Genomic DNA, 16624 nt, shown 5'->3' on the forward strand with positions numbered 1-16624 from the left:
GAAAATTCCCAAAACGTTTCAGTTGTCCAAAATCACATCCAGCGTGGGAGCAAGACTTAAGATATTGTTGTTTGTTCAGAGAATCATTTTTTCAGAGCAGCACTGGGAGACTGAAGCGCCGATAGGGTGAATAAATCATTTTCTCTATAAACAATAATTTTAATGGTTGCACTATGCTTGATGTGGTTTTGTTCAAAATGTCAATGTGTCGTGAAGCTCAGAATTTAGTACGTAAGCGATGAACTTCCATCTCATTCCAGGTTTAATTTGAAACAGATTAGGATGACTTTTCAGTGTATGTTTGGTTCACCAGTACAAAGGGGAAATTCCTCCAAACTGAATATCAACAAGCTTTTCTTTGTTTTCTCTTCTTATTTTTTCTGATATCTTTATGACAGCCCTTGTAATACATTGTACTGTATTGTATTTGTGGATTTAATTATTTAATTTAGCTCAATTATTTTTGAGGTTGAGGTTTATTAATGCATTAGTGTACTGAATGTCTTTAATCTCAAGTACGAAAATTCAGTATGACATGAGTGACTAGAGCCAGTTCTTTGTGGTTCATGGAATTTCAAGAGAAACCCTCAAGACAGTTCTGCCCCGCTCTTAATAAATAGTTGTCTCTGTAATGTGGATGTGGAAACACGCATGGTAAACCTTAATTAATTACTCTGAGGCGACATAAGAAATGACCACTAATCAATGATAGCAAGGCCTCATGGAGCTTGTGGCTATTTACAAGAGGTACCTTTACAGAGAGAAAGAACACAGTTAACCCCTTTCAAATCTGTACCATGAGCTGATACAATAGATCTTCTCTTGGTCTTAATCAGCATTTCTCTCTACACCTGCTTCTTGGAACTGGTCTCCAGTTCTACCAGGAACTGCATGTTCACAGTAATTCGTACCTCATTTGACATGTTTTCTTTTGATTATCTTTCTTTGAAATCAGATGTACTGTAGACCAAAAGTAAGATAACAGATGACATAATTGTTAACCTTTGACAGGCATTCAGCAGCAGAAATATATTTATGTTCACTCCTGTCAAGCTTGCACTGGCATAAAACAGATGTAGGCTTTTAAAGGGAAAGACGAGGAATGTTTTAGCATTTATAAATGTAATCTTATGCTTGCGCAATGAATATATCTTAAGCCTTGTTTTTATAATAAATATTTGAAGCAGATTGTAACATGGTGGGCTCCGTGGAAGAGGACCTGCTCTCTATTTAAATATAAAGTGCTTGTTCTAAAGTAAACACATATTTTCATAGTATTATACACTAATACATAATTCCTTCCACACATTACATCCTGTATAATGTCTTCTACACATACAATGCAGTACAAGAACTCCGTAAAGGAGTTGCAAACCATACATAGACATAATCTCATTTATAGTCATCCATACAGCAGATTTTCATAAAGACAAGTTGAGGTTTGTTTTCTTTTTTTTTCAGTTCTCTCTCCTTATTTCTATTTCCTTCTTACAGAGTCCTTTTCCTCTTAATGGGACACATATATTCAAAGCCCATTCTACTCAATGCCACTAAAATCTACACACTGCACCTTTAAAACAATTAATCCTTTGGGCTATTCTTTAGCAAACAGCAGCAACAACTGAAAACTCACCCCACCATATTGTGTGACATGTAAACATCATGTCAGCAACTATGAGACCATATCACTAGTGACCAGGAATGACTCCAAACTAATAAATTATACTGTAATTGATCAGTAAATAACTCAAACGACACAGATGCTATAAAATAATATTTATTACTGCATATTCTCAACAAATACATACAATATAAATGTAATTCAAAACACCAGGGCCAATATTCACATTACATTTCAGTTCAACCTCACATTACCTCCTAATGTGTAGCTTGGTGGTCCTATACTTGCTGCTCAGATCTCCTAGAGCACAGTCGCTTTTAGATGCAGCTAAAAACAGGGCGAAGATGGCTTAAATAGATACGATGAGTTAATGAGTCACATACTGCATGATCAGCTGATTTGAGCGCTGTTGCAAACTCTCACTGAGATACAGTGGCAAAGGAACATTCATCTATCTATTAAACATATAAATCCAGTCTTTAATGAAATGCCTCACATTTAAATATGATACCAAAATGAACATAACACATTTAATGCAAAATTAATATTATGTTTTTTAGATTTTATGATTTTTATTGGCATATTTCAGTGCAGCAACTTCCAAATTTCACTGGTTGTTGGAAACTTTTCTCACTCCAACAGCTGTCTCTGTGTCTCTCTGCAGCTCTGTGTCCAGTATCCTCTTGTGTTGAAGCTGACAGTGTAACTTCACCTAGACTATAATATTCTCCGTGACTGTAACATGACCACCTCCCAACATGGAGTGCTTTGCTTTAGAAAGACATTTTAGCATATCAAAGCATTCCCTCCTTATTTCTGTCACAGCACAGAGCTGCTCTGCTGACACATCAACTGGATTTATATATTTTTTAATGACTTTGTGTCTCCTACTACTGATGCTCCTAAATGTGTTATGTAATTATGTTGAATCTGACTTGGAACACTCATGAGAGCAAATCTCACAAAAAAAAGTTTTAGGATAAAAATACAAAAATATTCTTGCATGAGGCCAATTGTCTGGCTGTTGAACACAAATTAGGTTGTAAAAGAGGAACGTATTTTTAAATAGTGTAATATAGAAGATACATATGTGAGGTTACACCATATCTTAGTCACGATGTACTGAGAGCGAAAAAAGCACCACATAAAATGGATTAATCTTGCTTGTACATCAGTGTATGAGCTCACTACTAACAGTGTTAAAAACTTTGATTCATTTAGGTTTAAAGTTTTGGGAACACTTCATAATAATGGTACAAATCATATACTTAAGTAATACTTTACTAACGCATGACTCATGGGAATTTATTGCATGAATGAGAAGGTTTTCCCAAATGATTCAAAACGTTTTTCCTTGATATGTTGGCATCACAAGATGTATCACAAGTACATGACTAGTGAGTGCTGCAGCAACGCTTTAGCTACATCTGTCCTAACTTTAAAGTCATAATAAAATGCTGGGGATATTTTTCTATTCCATCCAACTACATAATTCATTTCCTGTATCTCTCCTTTACAAAATATTGATGAATTAACCAGATTAAATCAATAATACATTTGACCTGCATTTATCGGATCACTATATTTAATGGAAAGAACTGATACATCTAAATGATTTCTATGCTCATTAGGTAGTAAGAGAAATAAAAATGAAAAAGAACATTCACTTCTTAAAAACACCCAGCTGTACACAATTTCTTTTACCTTCGGAAAGCTTTTAAAGGAGTCAGTTTTAGAAAATGTATTCCTTAAGTAGTTTCCAGCCATAGGAATCTCTGTAACATGACCACACACCGATAGAGGTTAAATAATTGAAAATTATAACCGGTCAGCCCATGTGGAGGTTTAAATAAGCTCCATGTGTTTTGTAATATTTTCTGAGAAAAATAGAAGCTACATTGAAATTAAGACTTTTTACACAGTGGAATCAGAGACCACTCAACAACAGCACGATTACTGCAATAAAACAAGTGCTTATAATGATCTCCTCTGTGTAGCATGATGGGAATCATCTGGTATTTGTCAGCGTTCTTGGACAACAGCTGCCCTCCACATGACCTGAAGCAGCAATGATTTCCAGATAAAAGATTTCCGATGTTCGACTCCCCACATGACTGAAGCCCATTTTATTCTGGTATGATGTCACCAGGGCACATGGGTGTTGAGTGATGACAATATGCAGTCGATGGCTAGATAAAAAAAAGTTACTGATCGTAAGTGAGAATGTGCTTGTGCCTTTAAAAGAAAATGAAAATGCTTGCACCATTGAGGCTTTTTGGAAAATAGCTCAGGGTCACATTTTCCCTCTATCTTTCCCCGTGAGGTATTAAAGCTTCAACAGGTAATACTCATCAGTGCTGTTATTCATATGAAGCACTAAGGCTAAATATAATCATTGGTCTGCAATCTGCATGTAAATAATACTGTACATAAATTTACACGTAGCTTAAAAAAACATTTTCTATAAATGTATTTACTATAGTGGTCCACTGAGAGACTTTTAGTGCTCTACACAAGCCTCAGTGTCGAGTATGAACAGGTTTATGTAGCTTCATACTTGTTTGTAGTTGGTATTACAGGACGAACAGGTAGAGTCCTGTTACGTCGTTCATCACTTTGGGTCGATCCTTTTATTACAGTCTTGCAGTCTGCTGTGAGTCCTGTAAAAAATGACTTCTACCTCGCTCCATCTTCCCCTCCTCAGAAGGATCTGATCGCCGGACTTTTAGCAGTGACGATGTTGTTTCTCCGTAAAGGGAGCTGATGGGAACGTGGGTTTGGCAGAGGAGATGTGTGATAAATGTGTGGGTGTGTATGTTTATGAAGAACTTGTGTATTTCTGACTAGAGCGGGAGCTGGAGCGGTCCAGTCCATTCCCGTGGCAAGAGCCCTTCCATCGTCCGCCTGAACCTCGCTCATCCAGAGGAGACGTTCTGTAGCACCAGCAGCACAGGCAAGACTATGAGACAAGCACACACACACACAGTTATTAAAGGGGACAGTTATTAAAGGGGATGTATCAGGTCCATATTTTTATACTGGGGCTTTACTAGAATATCTTTGCTTTAAAAAACTTGACTTAGACTGGCTCTTCATGCAGCCCTCAGTTTAGCTTGAGCCCAAATCCAATCTCAAATATGCAAGTGGACAACAAAAACGTGTGCAAAACCTTAAAATAAAGGTTTTCCACACGTGGAGTTGAACGGACCCTTTGTTTGCCTTCTAAAACAATCTGATGTGGTCATAGGGAGGAAGTAGAGGTAATTGTGAAAACAAAGCATTCAGAACAGGCTGACGCTAGGGCATGTGACTTGCAGGGAGCATTTTGACATATGTTCACCTCAGGTTTGGGAACTTTGACCATGTTTAACATACTGTGGATATCCAACATCATAAATTACAAAAAGCATGTCCCCTTTAATGGCCTTCTGCTGACTGTGTTTTTTAGGAATAGCATTTTTTGTGCCTGTGTATACATTTTTACCTGGAAGCAGTTTTTAAACTTCTGGCTGACAAAGTAGAGGGCAATCGGGTTAATGCAGGAGTTTAGGGAGGCCATGTTGATGCCGATGTAATCCATCACTAACAGGAAGCTGGCAGGGAAGAGGGCAAAGTTTACAACAAAGGCTACAGGAAACCACAGAGCAGAGAACAATGGGTTTGATTCAGTTTGCAGTGTATTTACGTCTGTATCTACGTGCCTACCTGAGCAGTTCACAGCGGTTGGGGTCATTTTGGTCATAGACTGTTTTCTTCAAAATACGGCTGAGATGAAGGGGCAGCCAGCAGAGAGCAAAAATAAGCACGAGACAGAACACCGTCTTCGCCACTTCTCTCCTCTACACAGACAAAGACAAATATTGATGCTACTGGGTGGCTTCAAGGTTTTCAGATTATGATTACAGTGGTTTTGAATTTGCATGTATACCTGTTTCATGTGGTCGTTGAGTGCGATCCGCATGCCTTTTTTGCGACTGAGCATCTCGCAGGACATGAGCGTGTAGAAGATTCCTGTGCAGGCCAGTGGGAAGCAGAAGTAGAAGCCAAAAAGCCACCAGTCCTTTACATCCTGGTAGAACTGGAATAAGAAAAGATCCGCTCACAACATGTGCAACAGTAAATACAACGTGTACAACATACGGCAAGTATGTTCCAGCAATGGAATGCAGCCTTCGGGCCAGAAAGCACTGGAACAGAGAATTCACAATGACAACATAAATGCTGTATTACAAACAAGGTTACACATGTTTCTTATTAATGTGCTCTTGACTTTGTCCTGTCAAAACATATATGGTGCAGACATGTAAAGTTAAAAGTGATTTTTTTCTGAAACACTTTTTTTTAAATTACTTATTTTGAATGTTTTATCTCAGATGTTTTATTTGCATGATAGTACAAACAGCTAAATGTTTTAAGAAATATTTTAACTAAAAAAATAAAATAAGAAAACCCAATGAGAATCTCTAACATACATATATACAATTGCAAGAATTACAAAAAGCTTTTTAATACTACCTGTTGTACCTGTTCTACGCAACATGATTTTAGACATTGCAACAGCTGGTTATGGATTGAATATAGACAGATTTTAGTACACTTCCAAGAACTTAAAATTTGTTCAGCTATGTTAATATTAATATGTTGAATTGGGTAAAGATTTGTTAAGATTTCATGTGGTCGTTGTACTAGTAGGCCCTGCTGGAAAGTTTAGTTTTGAGTGAATTGAAGACATTTGTTCAATGAAATCAATACACGACTGGCTCAGTCTGAATTATGTCTATGCTGCTAATGACATTAAACTCAAATTACACTTCACTGACTTAGCAGAAGCTTTATACTTCATTTCTACCATATCCTCATTTCCTTTGAGGCCTTCTGGTTTAAATAAACTTGAGATTTCCACACACTGGAAATATCTTTACATTTTCGTTTTACTGTGCAGCCCCGAAAACATACTATAAATATTATGAGAAACAGTCACATTCAGTTGATGCATGCAGTGTGTATGTATTGTATTACATTTCTCAGGATGACTCATTCTTGTTGGCAGAGCTTGAAAAAAGAAGTCTTGATTAAAGAAACACACTAGTTGTTTTGTTGCTGATCGGTCGCTAAGCTTTGAAGTGAAGCAGTCCGAGGACTTCAGAACTTGAAAAGTAACATCAGGTGCAGCCTGAGCAAAGTCCAGGTTTTTTTTTTTCACAAGTGAGCTTTAATAGAGAGATCTAAATCAGATGAGATGAGAAATCTAATGTGCAGGATGTTTTGGCCAAACGCCTGTGGAGAAATGATAACATGCAATCCCTATCAAACATTTTGAATTGATACTTGATTACATTCTGCAGGGCTGAAGTTATTTTGATCATTTGAGGAAAATGGAATTATCCAGCTGTTTGAGTTTATTATGTTGTTAAAGACATTCCTTCAGCTGTTATGATCTCGCATACTTCCATGTGAATACGTTCCAGTTTTTTTATCCTTAACCTAGATTGTCATTTTCAGATAAACAGAGCCCAGAAGGTGTCAAGACTAATTTGTTAGCCACTCTAGCAGTGTGGCTCAATGGATGGCAACATCAGCTGGCCCACCACTTCAGTCCAAACTGAAATATCTCAACAACTGTTAGATGGATTACATTAAATTTTGTAGAGACATTAATGGAATATGGTGGATGAAACCCAATGAGTTCCTTGAGTTCCAACTTTAAATATGTCTAATACTTTTGTTTATGACCAAATACCAGCAATTTAGCAAAGGTTAAGAGACCTAAACTAAAATTATACATGGTAAACCTGCATCGCCATCATCTCATTAACATTGTCATTGTGAGCATGTTAGCATGCAGACAATCAAGAATTTAGTTAAAAAACTGCTGAGTTGATTAAATATGATACTTACTCTCTACTGAGCTGCATAATCAATATTTTTTACTTTTCTTAATTACAGTATATGTTGACGTGTAACTAATCCTCACAGTGCCTACCTTCATAAAGCCGTTGCTCTGCTCTGGATGCAGCAGACACACGCGCAGCTTGTTGCCTCTGTACGGCATCTCCAACATGTCAAACGCCAGCGCCTCAGGAACTGCCAACACCACGGCAACCAGCCAGATCAAAGTCACCTCCACTGCTTTCCACAGTGGGATCCCCATGCCCTTTACCCTGCTCCATGATGTCACTGCATGGTAGCTGCACATGCACACAAACATGTTTTAGCTGTGTTAAGCTCTAGTAAGTGTCAGGTGTGTGTGTGTAGAGTGGGATTGTACTCACCGGTCGATACTGAGGGCACACAGGCTGAGGACGGTGATGCCCACTGAAGCTTTCTGTATGAAAGGCATCAGCTTACAGACATACACCCCAAAGGGCCAGTCCTCAGCTATTAACTGCATGACACACAAAGAGGAAAGAGATTTGTAGTTAGAGACATTTGAGGAGTGTCACCTGTGTAAACACATGGATAGATTCTTCAGGGTTCATTTCGAGGTCCTTTCTTCCTTGTGTCTTCCTTTATTACTACAGCAGCCAAAGCCAAAACCAACAATAGAGTGTGCCTCCTCTTAGGAAGGGGGGTGGGGGGTTCAAATCAGTTCAGCATCAGGACAGTGTCTTTACCATCAAATCTACTTTGTATAAGTCAACAGATCTACAGTATGTTCTCTAGTAAAGAATGACCTTCCAACACCCCACACAAAACCACACCTGTCATCAATTCAGCACGTACATAGTTTTTCTTCATTATATCTTATCATTATCTTAAATACACCCACTCACTTCATGTTTAACATTACGGTTTGAGTTGCAACTTTGGACAAAAATCTCGGAAATACAGAATCTTAAAAGCTATGAAAATATGAGTCAAAGTGACTATTACTCTGATTTATCTTGATAAGGCAGCAGAGTGTATTTGCGTCATTTAATCAAAGTGAATCTTATCAGATTTGGAAAGTACAACACATTTTACATATTGTTTTCTTCCTTTTTGTTTGGAACCTGCGATTGGCGCACAGTTATATTTACAGCATGACTGGTACATCTGGCTTCACACAAAAGGGAAGTGAAGCAAACAAAGGCGTAGTTTTTCCTAAAATTCCAACACTTCACTTTTCCGAAACAATTGGCTCACATCTGCTTTTATTTTTGATTTTTTTAGGTTTTCAAGGTTGAACGGTCCCTTGCAGTTGTTGTGGTAAAGTCTGCACAGTCTATCCCAAAAAAAGAAAATCAACAAAACCACACAGAACTCAGTGAACATAGAGACAAACAGCACCATGAAACTCATAAATCACATCTAACCACATAATGTGCCAAGAAAGGCACTGCTAACAACTCATCCATAGCTGTGAATGTGCAGTGCAGGGGGATTACTTTAGATTAAAGTCATAGGCTAGTAAATTAGACACAGGCCCTGGGCTGTGTAATATATTGAATTAATTTGAGTGATTTGAAGTTCTGTTTTTGAATTATTGAATCAAGATTTGATGTTACGAGACATCTTATGATTTTACATCAAACAAATGGAACAATTCTTATCTAGTCGCTTCATAACTGATGAAAGCGTGTTCTACAGTTCCAAAAAGTTCTTTGAGACCTGGCAGAGGTCATCAGTCAGAGGAAACAGACACACAGGATGAACGTGGTTACCTTGAACACATTGATGGGGATGGCGATGATAATATAAAGCAGGTCCCCCAGTGCCAGGCTCCCAATCAAGACATTGGGTCCATTCCTCATGCACTTGTTCTTATATATGATCCGTAGCAGCGTTGAGTTGCCGATGATCCCCACCACAAAGATCAGGCAGGACACGATGGTGTTTACGTACTTGAAGGCATACTTTATCTCCGTAGGCTTTATACACATGGGGGGGAAGGATCCCCGTGGTCGACCTGGCCGTGAGGGTGGAAGAAGGATGGAGGCGTTGTTCTTGGAGGGTTCTGAAGCCTCAATCCCACTCCTGGAATCGCGGACAAACCGAGAGGCTCCAACCTCCATGGCCATCAGGAGACACAGCAGAGCAACGGCCCTCATCTTCACACGAGCCTTGCACTCACACAGCAAGACGTTTGTTCACTTAAAGTCACACAGCAGTCTTCAAGTACACACTCACACACACATAATCACACAATGGGCCTTGCTGTGGGCCTGGCAGCGTTGGTCGGCGTCAGAACTTGTTTGTCCTGCAGAGAAAATGAACAAACCATGATGTTACGCACAGAGAGGAAAGCAGTTGCATGTGTTTAGAAAAATGGTGATACAGGCTTTCCAAGATGCATGCTGGGATTATTTACTGAACTGGTGATACTTAAGACTTTAATGAACTGAAGAGGCTTGCGAGTTCATTTGTTAACAACAAAAAGATTACTGTAACCACTCCAAACTGCATCCACACATCCCCAGAGCAGGGAGACGAATTTGTGTGACATTTGAGGCTGATGTCAGTCTTTGTCTGGCATCTTAGGTTTCACAAGTTTTATATCTAGGCTACATATGTAGGGTACACACACAAACACACACAAATGCGTTTTTTGTATTGTAAACGTAAAATTTCTTTGCATTTTAGACACGTCTTTGGAATCTAGGAAAATGTGATGATCATTTTTTTTCACTGTTATTTATAGTCTAAACTTATTAACAACTTAATTTAATATATTTTTTTAAATAACCAAAAGATAAACTGATAGTCAAATTAAACAAATTGTGTGATTGAAATGTAGGGCTGGGCAATATGGCCAAAAATGTTATTACCATAAAAATGTTCTTATCAGTTGAGATCTACAAATGTCACAATAAATGACACAGCATTATTTCTATTTAAACTTATTTACTTTTAGGTTAACTAGCTATTTTATTCATTACAGTGGCTAATTATTACATGACACACCATATGGTTTGTTACACTGAATCATTAAAAGGGCAGGCACTTTCAAAAAATACTTAGCAGGTGATAGGATGAACCCTCGTTTACTGTCTATCACTGTTATCATGTGAGGCAGCTGGATTTACAAAAAATCACACAAGAATCCTCATGGGACGCTGATCGGATGCTAGTCCAAACACAAGTACATATAACTTGATGTTTGACAAGATAGATTCAAACATGATCTTGCAAATCCAGCTGCCTCACAAGATAAGTTATCTACCTGCTGTTTATTGAAACACACACTAGTTCTGCTCAAACACTCAAAGCTCTCCCCTTCTTTTAGTAACTTTCTCGTTAATCCCACAGTTGTTAACAAAATATTCAGATCTACAAGATATGCAAGTTACTTTAGTTTAGCAGCTAGGTTTCACTCTCTGCCTCTGACTCTCCTGCTCTCTGTTGTTAGGTGTGTCTCATGTTAAGCTATTCTTTATGTTTATGCCTCCTTTAGTGATAATGGAACATATAATAGAGTCGCTTCCCTTTGACTGGACCACCATGAGCCCCCTTTTTTCAGAAAAATATGAACAATAGTCAACAACAGGAATCGTTGACTTACCAGTTGACAAAAGGACCAGGACTCGCTGGATAGGGTAAAATACATCTGTGTGGTGAACATAGCTAGCTAACTAAATGACCTAGCCATGTTGGTGTTGGTGACATATTGTGTGAGACAAGAGATGTAGTTTATTGAGTGGTTTCACACCAAACTAAATGATACTTAAACAGTTTTACGATGAACTGTAATTCATGATCGTTTCAAACAGTATCAAACAATTGTCTCTTACTGTTCACTATAATTCATATTTTTTATGAAATATAGTCCCATAGTGGACAGCACAAGGGAATGGATTTAGGCTTTCTATAAATGTACTTTATTTGCCGATTTGGAGGTGAGGCTTTGTGAATTGGAAATGTGCTCTGCAGCATGGAAACCCAATCTTTAGCTGCTGTAGGTAGCCAGGCCCCAGTCAGTGGTGCAAGATGACCCAGCTGCTCAGTTTAATTATGTTTAACATTTATGGAACATTTGTTCTATTCCTATCAATGAAAATTATATGAAGATAATTATTGTCATCAGTTTATCACCCAGTCTAAAACAGAACGACAGTGTGGTGGTGGAAGATAAAACAGACCAAACAGACGAATAGTGATAACCGAGTTTAGAGTTTAGACAGGAAACAGTGCTTCAGTGTGCGTGTTAGTGAGTGTCTGTCTGACAGAGATTCTTTCTCTTACAGACGACTCTACCAAGACTGAGCCTCCAAAGAATCACGTGTAGCCCCTACAATGCCCAGAAGCGTTTCTCAAGATAAATGAGCTGATTGACAATGGCGACAATAACTGTAGAGACACACTATAAGGGTGCACAATCACACACATGTTTGTATTTAAAACTTTGCAAGGACACTCTTTGATATAATGCATTCCCTAGCCCCTTATCTTAATCTTAACCATCACAACTAAATGTCTAAATCCAACCCTAAACTGAACCTTAACCCAAAATCTAACCTTCACCATAAAACCAAGAATTAACCCTCTAATTCCTCTTGGAGTTGTGGGGACTGCCCAAAATGTCCTCACAATGCAGCAGTGTCCTCACTTTGCTTTCAACTGAATTGGTTCTCTCAAAGACAGAAAGACATGCACACACATGCACACATACACAATCACACACTCAATGACCTCGCCATCTTTGAACAGATGCAAACACCATGGTTTGGAAAGGCAAAGGTTTGTGGACAAATACTTAATATAAAACAGCATGTCCTTACACTTGCATTCAGAGCCACTTACACACCATAAAAACACACACACACACACACATGCACACAAAGACTCTCAAACACAACTACCATTGATTGCTGCATTCAACTCAAGAACACAGAGGCTTGTTCTGTTCAAACACACAAAGACAAAATCACATGGATGAACTCACACACATATCACAAGAAATCAGTTTTGAAAAATTTGGCCATCTGCCATTCATATCCTCCCCATCATCTCAATAATGCCTTTGTGCTGGCCTGTTCTTACACAAGATGGTAACTCATTAGTCTATGTTAGAGCAGGATTGTCTGATCTAATTGGAAAGCTGAGTTTTAATTGGGCTGATCCCCTTAATCTAATAGATTTCACTTTAGTAACCATCGCTGACCTTTAGCTCTGCTGGCTCCAGATCTTAAAAGAGGGAGGTGGACTGTTGGCAACTGGCTGAGTGAAAGAGCAAGGGATCAGAAAATGTGTGTTTGCGTGCAGGAAGAGGGGCTTGTTGAAAAAAGTGTGAAAAAACACAGAAGTGCAGGAACAAAATGGCAATAAAAAAGGTCAAGATTACCATGAATGACAGCTTGATCTACTGTACTGTTTAGAGGAACAATAGGAGGAAAAGGAAAGCACTGGAAAGGCAAACTCAGAGGAGGGGAAAGAGTGATAGCTGAGGTGCCTAAGTGCAGGAGTCATGAGAGTGACCTGAAGGTAGGAAGATGTCAGGACAGAGATGTCAGGAAGATGTTGGGAGGGTGGATCCACAGCAGCAAATAACTGAGAGTATACAGTATCCAAAGTATACAGTTGAAATTGGAAATTTCAGCAGATTTATAAAAAAGGATTCTCTCCAATTTGGACAAATTGGAGAGTACGTTAGTTTGTTTTCATATGGATGCTTCTTTTGGATACAAGCATTCATATTCTGGATGAACAAAACAGTAAGGTCTTACGAAACCACATTAAGTTTTGAAATGGCATGTCGTAATGTTATCATGGATGTTTTTGAGTTGGCTGGATAATTTCATGAAGTTTCATAACCAATTAAAGGTATAATTCAGCTTTTTCTGTCGCCAATTTCAGAATATTTCAGGAATTTTAGCATGTGTTCAGTTGTATGTAAAACTCCTGAAAAGAAGCCTCATAAACACAACAAGAATGCTACGATCTAGGACAGGATGACACACACAGCATAAAGGTCAAAGCAACATACTCTGAAACAGATCAAAACATATTATGTTTTTGTTGAAATCGAGTCACAGATCCACAGGCTCCAATTTTTTATGTTGACATTGTAAGGTGTTTCTGTTATTTTGTCCGCCAAATGTTCCATTTGGAATAACAGGAACACCTCATGTTCATAATAGGAATTCTGTATGGCAGTCAAAATGCAAACAAACACCAATATACATGTCAGCACAACATGACAGTTTTTTCCCCCAAGGATGGGAAAAAACTGATGACTCAAAATGAAAAATACCAGTTGAGTTTAAGCTTCACTGCACCTGAATAGGTGACAGGTTTAGTTTATAGCTTAATTTTAAATTCTTTTGTTGAAGTGTGAAATTGTTTTTTTTCTTCTGGTTCCCTGCAGTCAAGTGGCCTACAAAATTAACAAAGACCATACATCCTGTCTATCCAAGACAAAAAGCCAGAGAGCACAGTTTCAGTCCTTTTATTTAAATATGTTATTGTGAGGCCAGCAGCACGCATCAATCACGTGCCACATTGCGCTGCGTGAGGCCAATGCACAAGGTGCACATAGCTGTAGGTCGTGAAGTTGAGAAAGTGTGCAAACTGTGTGACTGGTGTAGACAGACCAACACGATCAGACTGATGTTTCCAGCTGCAACAATGCAGGTCTTCTATTTTCATCTGTGTAACCGCATGAAATTATTGATGTTGTCTTGGTACGAGAGCATCTCTGAAGCCCTACGGTCCAACACGTCAGCTTTAAATAGATGGTAAAACTCCAGAACGAAAGACTGAATGAGTTTTAATGGCCGTAAATCTGAAATTCTGCGCTGTATGAACAAAAGAGCGAGACATATCCCGACTTGCAAAGTTGTCATTCTGCAATCATTGCAAATTTGAAATTGTTTATCCTGACACACAGAATAAAATCGCCAACTTTAATTGAGCCAATGAGTTCACAAACAGATTCAAAAAGCTAAATATATGTATATACAAACAAAAAGAACCAGGAGCGATGGAATACAAAAAAATCATATGTAATCTACTTTTTTCGCCGGTATAAAAAAAGTCATGTGGTTGTGGTTACTTCTGCACACTTCAAGCCACTTATTTACTAGTTTACACTTCGAGTCTGTGTCTAATTCAATCAGGGTCGTTATCAATTCATCTTCCACACATTTAGACTAGACTTACCGGACCGTGGGCGCTGTGCGTGCTCAACACCAAAGTTTGAAAGTTTCAGTATTCCAGCAGAGTTCCGCTAATTGGCTTGTTAGGTTTTGAGTAAGTGTGTTTTCTCTGATGTGTTCCACTCTTGAAAGTTCCCTGTGTGTCCAGCGCGTCCGGCCGTGCGTCAGGATCCTCTCCCTGCTCCGTCTGCGCTCTGACGCACAGACTGACTGTGCGAGGCTTTATAGCCACGAGCCAGGAGGCTGCATAGACAACCAATCACATCCCTGACACGAGCATCTTTCCCTCTCTGCTGTTGAGACGCAACTAAAACACTCATATGAAGTTTTTTTCAACCCTCTGTAAACATTTAGATACTTCTTGTGGTTATTTTGCTGATGACGTACACATTGCCTAAGAACACCGCAAAGACGAAAGATTAACTGTCCTCCCTGTGCTGTACAACTTCAATAGAGGTCTGCTGTCATGGGAATCGCTCAGACTCAAGGGTTCTCCCCTGTAGGATCTTACTATAAAACACAAGATGCATACACGCCCTAACATCTGCTTCCTCCCATGAAAGCATGTAAGCTATGAAAACTATTCAGGTAGGTGTTGGTTCCACATATGTTTTGTGAGAATTCATATTTCCACCAAATTGCATTAAGAAATAATGCATTTTTTGGTTATATAATATATTAATTTATGTTTTTTATTTAGCAAAAAAATACATACATATATTGTGTGATGCATAAATTTAACAGAATAAAGAAATTAGACACTTATCCTCTTTCTGGGACATAAGGGCACAATTATATTGCTCCTGACCCCTTGTCTCATGCTTTGGCCTGTGCTTCGTCCGTGAGAGACCCATCTCTAGGGCAACATAAAGCAATTCGACACAGCAACACTTATGTCCAGCAGCAACCCACTGAATAGCTTCTGACTGGTTCTTGAATTTACTGAAGGGACTGTTCTTCTTACTACTTTTAAGACAACCCCCCCTCCCCAAAAAAAATTATACCTTTTCCCATTTTTTCCCATTAAGATCAGATCAGTGTTCAGTGGGGAATCTGAAAGAGAATTTGACAGAATTACTGATAATGGGTGAGTTTTGTTTTGTCTCTCATTGGTTCTCTGCACATTATACCATGTATAGCATCTCTCATCAATTATTATACTTACTTGAAATTGCAATTTGTGATCCTTTGTTACATAATATTTTACATAATAGTGCACAGACACTATCTGGCCTGCTGGAAGAGTTTATGAGTGCTCCCTGTGCTGTGCATCCGCTGTCAATTAAAAACATGATACAGAGAGTGGTTCTTAAATAGTTAAATGTGATCATATAACATATCAATAAGTGCATAGTAACAATCCAAAACATCTCACAACATTTTCATTCGTCAGTGCTTGTGACACACACATGGATAAATACCAACAAAGACACCACACACACCAAAAACAGGAGCAGTCTCGTAAACGTCCCCCGTTCCTCACACCATCACCACTGTCATTAAACTAGCGGGCACACAAACACACACTCGACTCACACACCAAACAAAGGACCTTTCTGTGAAGTCTGTTTAATGACACCCATCCCCTGCTCTATTTTGGGAGGCAACTATTCCTGGTGCATCATTATTGTCATTAGCACAGTCTCATATTGTTAAATCATTAGCAGACATTGTTACCATTATGCACATGGCTCTATGCATTAGCCCTCCCCAACTCAATATTGAATTGCTCTGCACCTGTGTGTGTATGTGTGGGTGTGTGTGTTTGTGTGTATGTGAGTGTGAGTGTGAGAGAAAGAGGAGACAACGTGCTGTGTCCTTGGCAGAGGGATGCAGTTGGATAGTTACTGTAAACCTCTTCCTGATCTGTAAATACTCTGCATCCTATTTACGTAGGAAATTACTTACCTTGAACTTTACAGAGCGTGAT

At 38.7% G+C, this 16624-nt stretch overlaps 1 protein-coding gene across 1 annotated transcript; it reads right to left on the reverse strand.

Moving 5' to 3' along the window:
• Positions 1-1702: 1702 nt before the first annotated feature.
• LOC128362539 (endothelin receptor type B-like) lies at positions 1703-14872 on the reverse strand. Its single transcript, XM_053323318.1, has 8 exons — positions 14699-14872; positions 9265-9800; positions 7894-8006; positions 7605-7809; positions 5550-5699; positions 5327-5460; positions 5106-5214; positions 1703-4580 (listed from the first exon to the last, which is right to left on the reverse strand). Exons 2-8 carry the CDS (start codon positions 9649-9651, stop codon positions 4440-4442), a joined length of 1239 nt encoding a protein of 412 aa, XP_053179293.1. The 5' UTR covers positions 9652-9800; positions 14699-14872; the 3' UTR covers positions 1703-4439.
• Positions 14873-16624: the final 1752 nt, after the last annotated feature.

Source organism: Scomber japonicus, chromosome 8 (genome assembly GCF_027409825.1).
Source record: "Scomber japonicus isolate fScoJap1 chromosome 8, fScoJap1.pri, whole genome shotgun sequence".
NCBI lineage: Eukaryota > Metazoa > Chordata > Actinopteri > Scombriformes > Scombridae > Scomber > Scomber japonicus.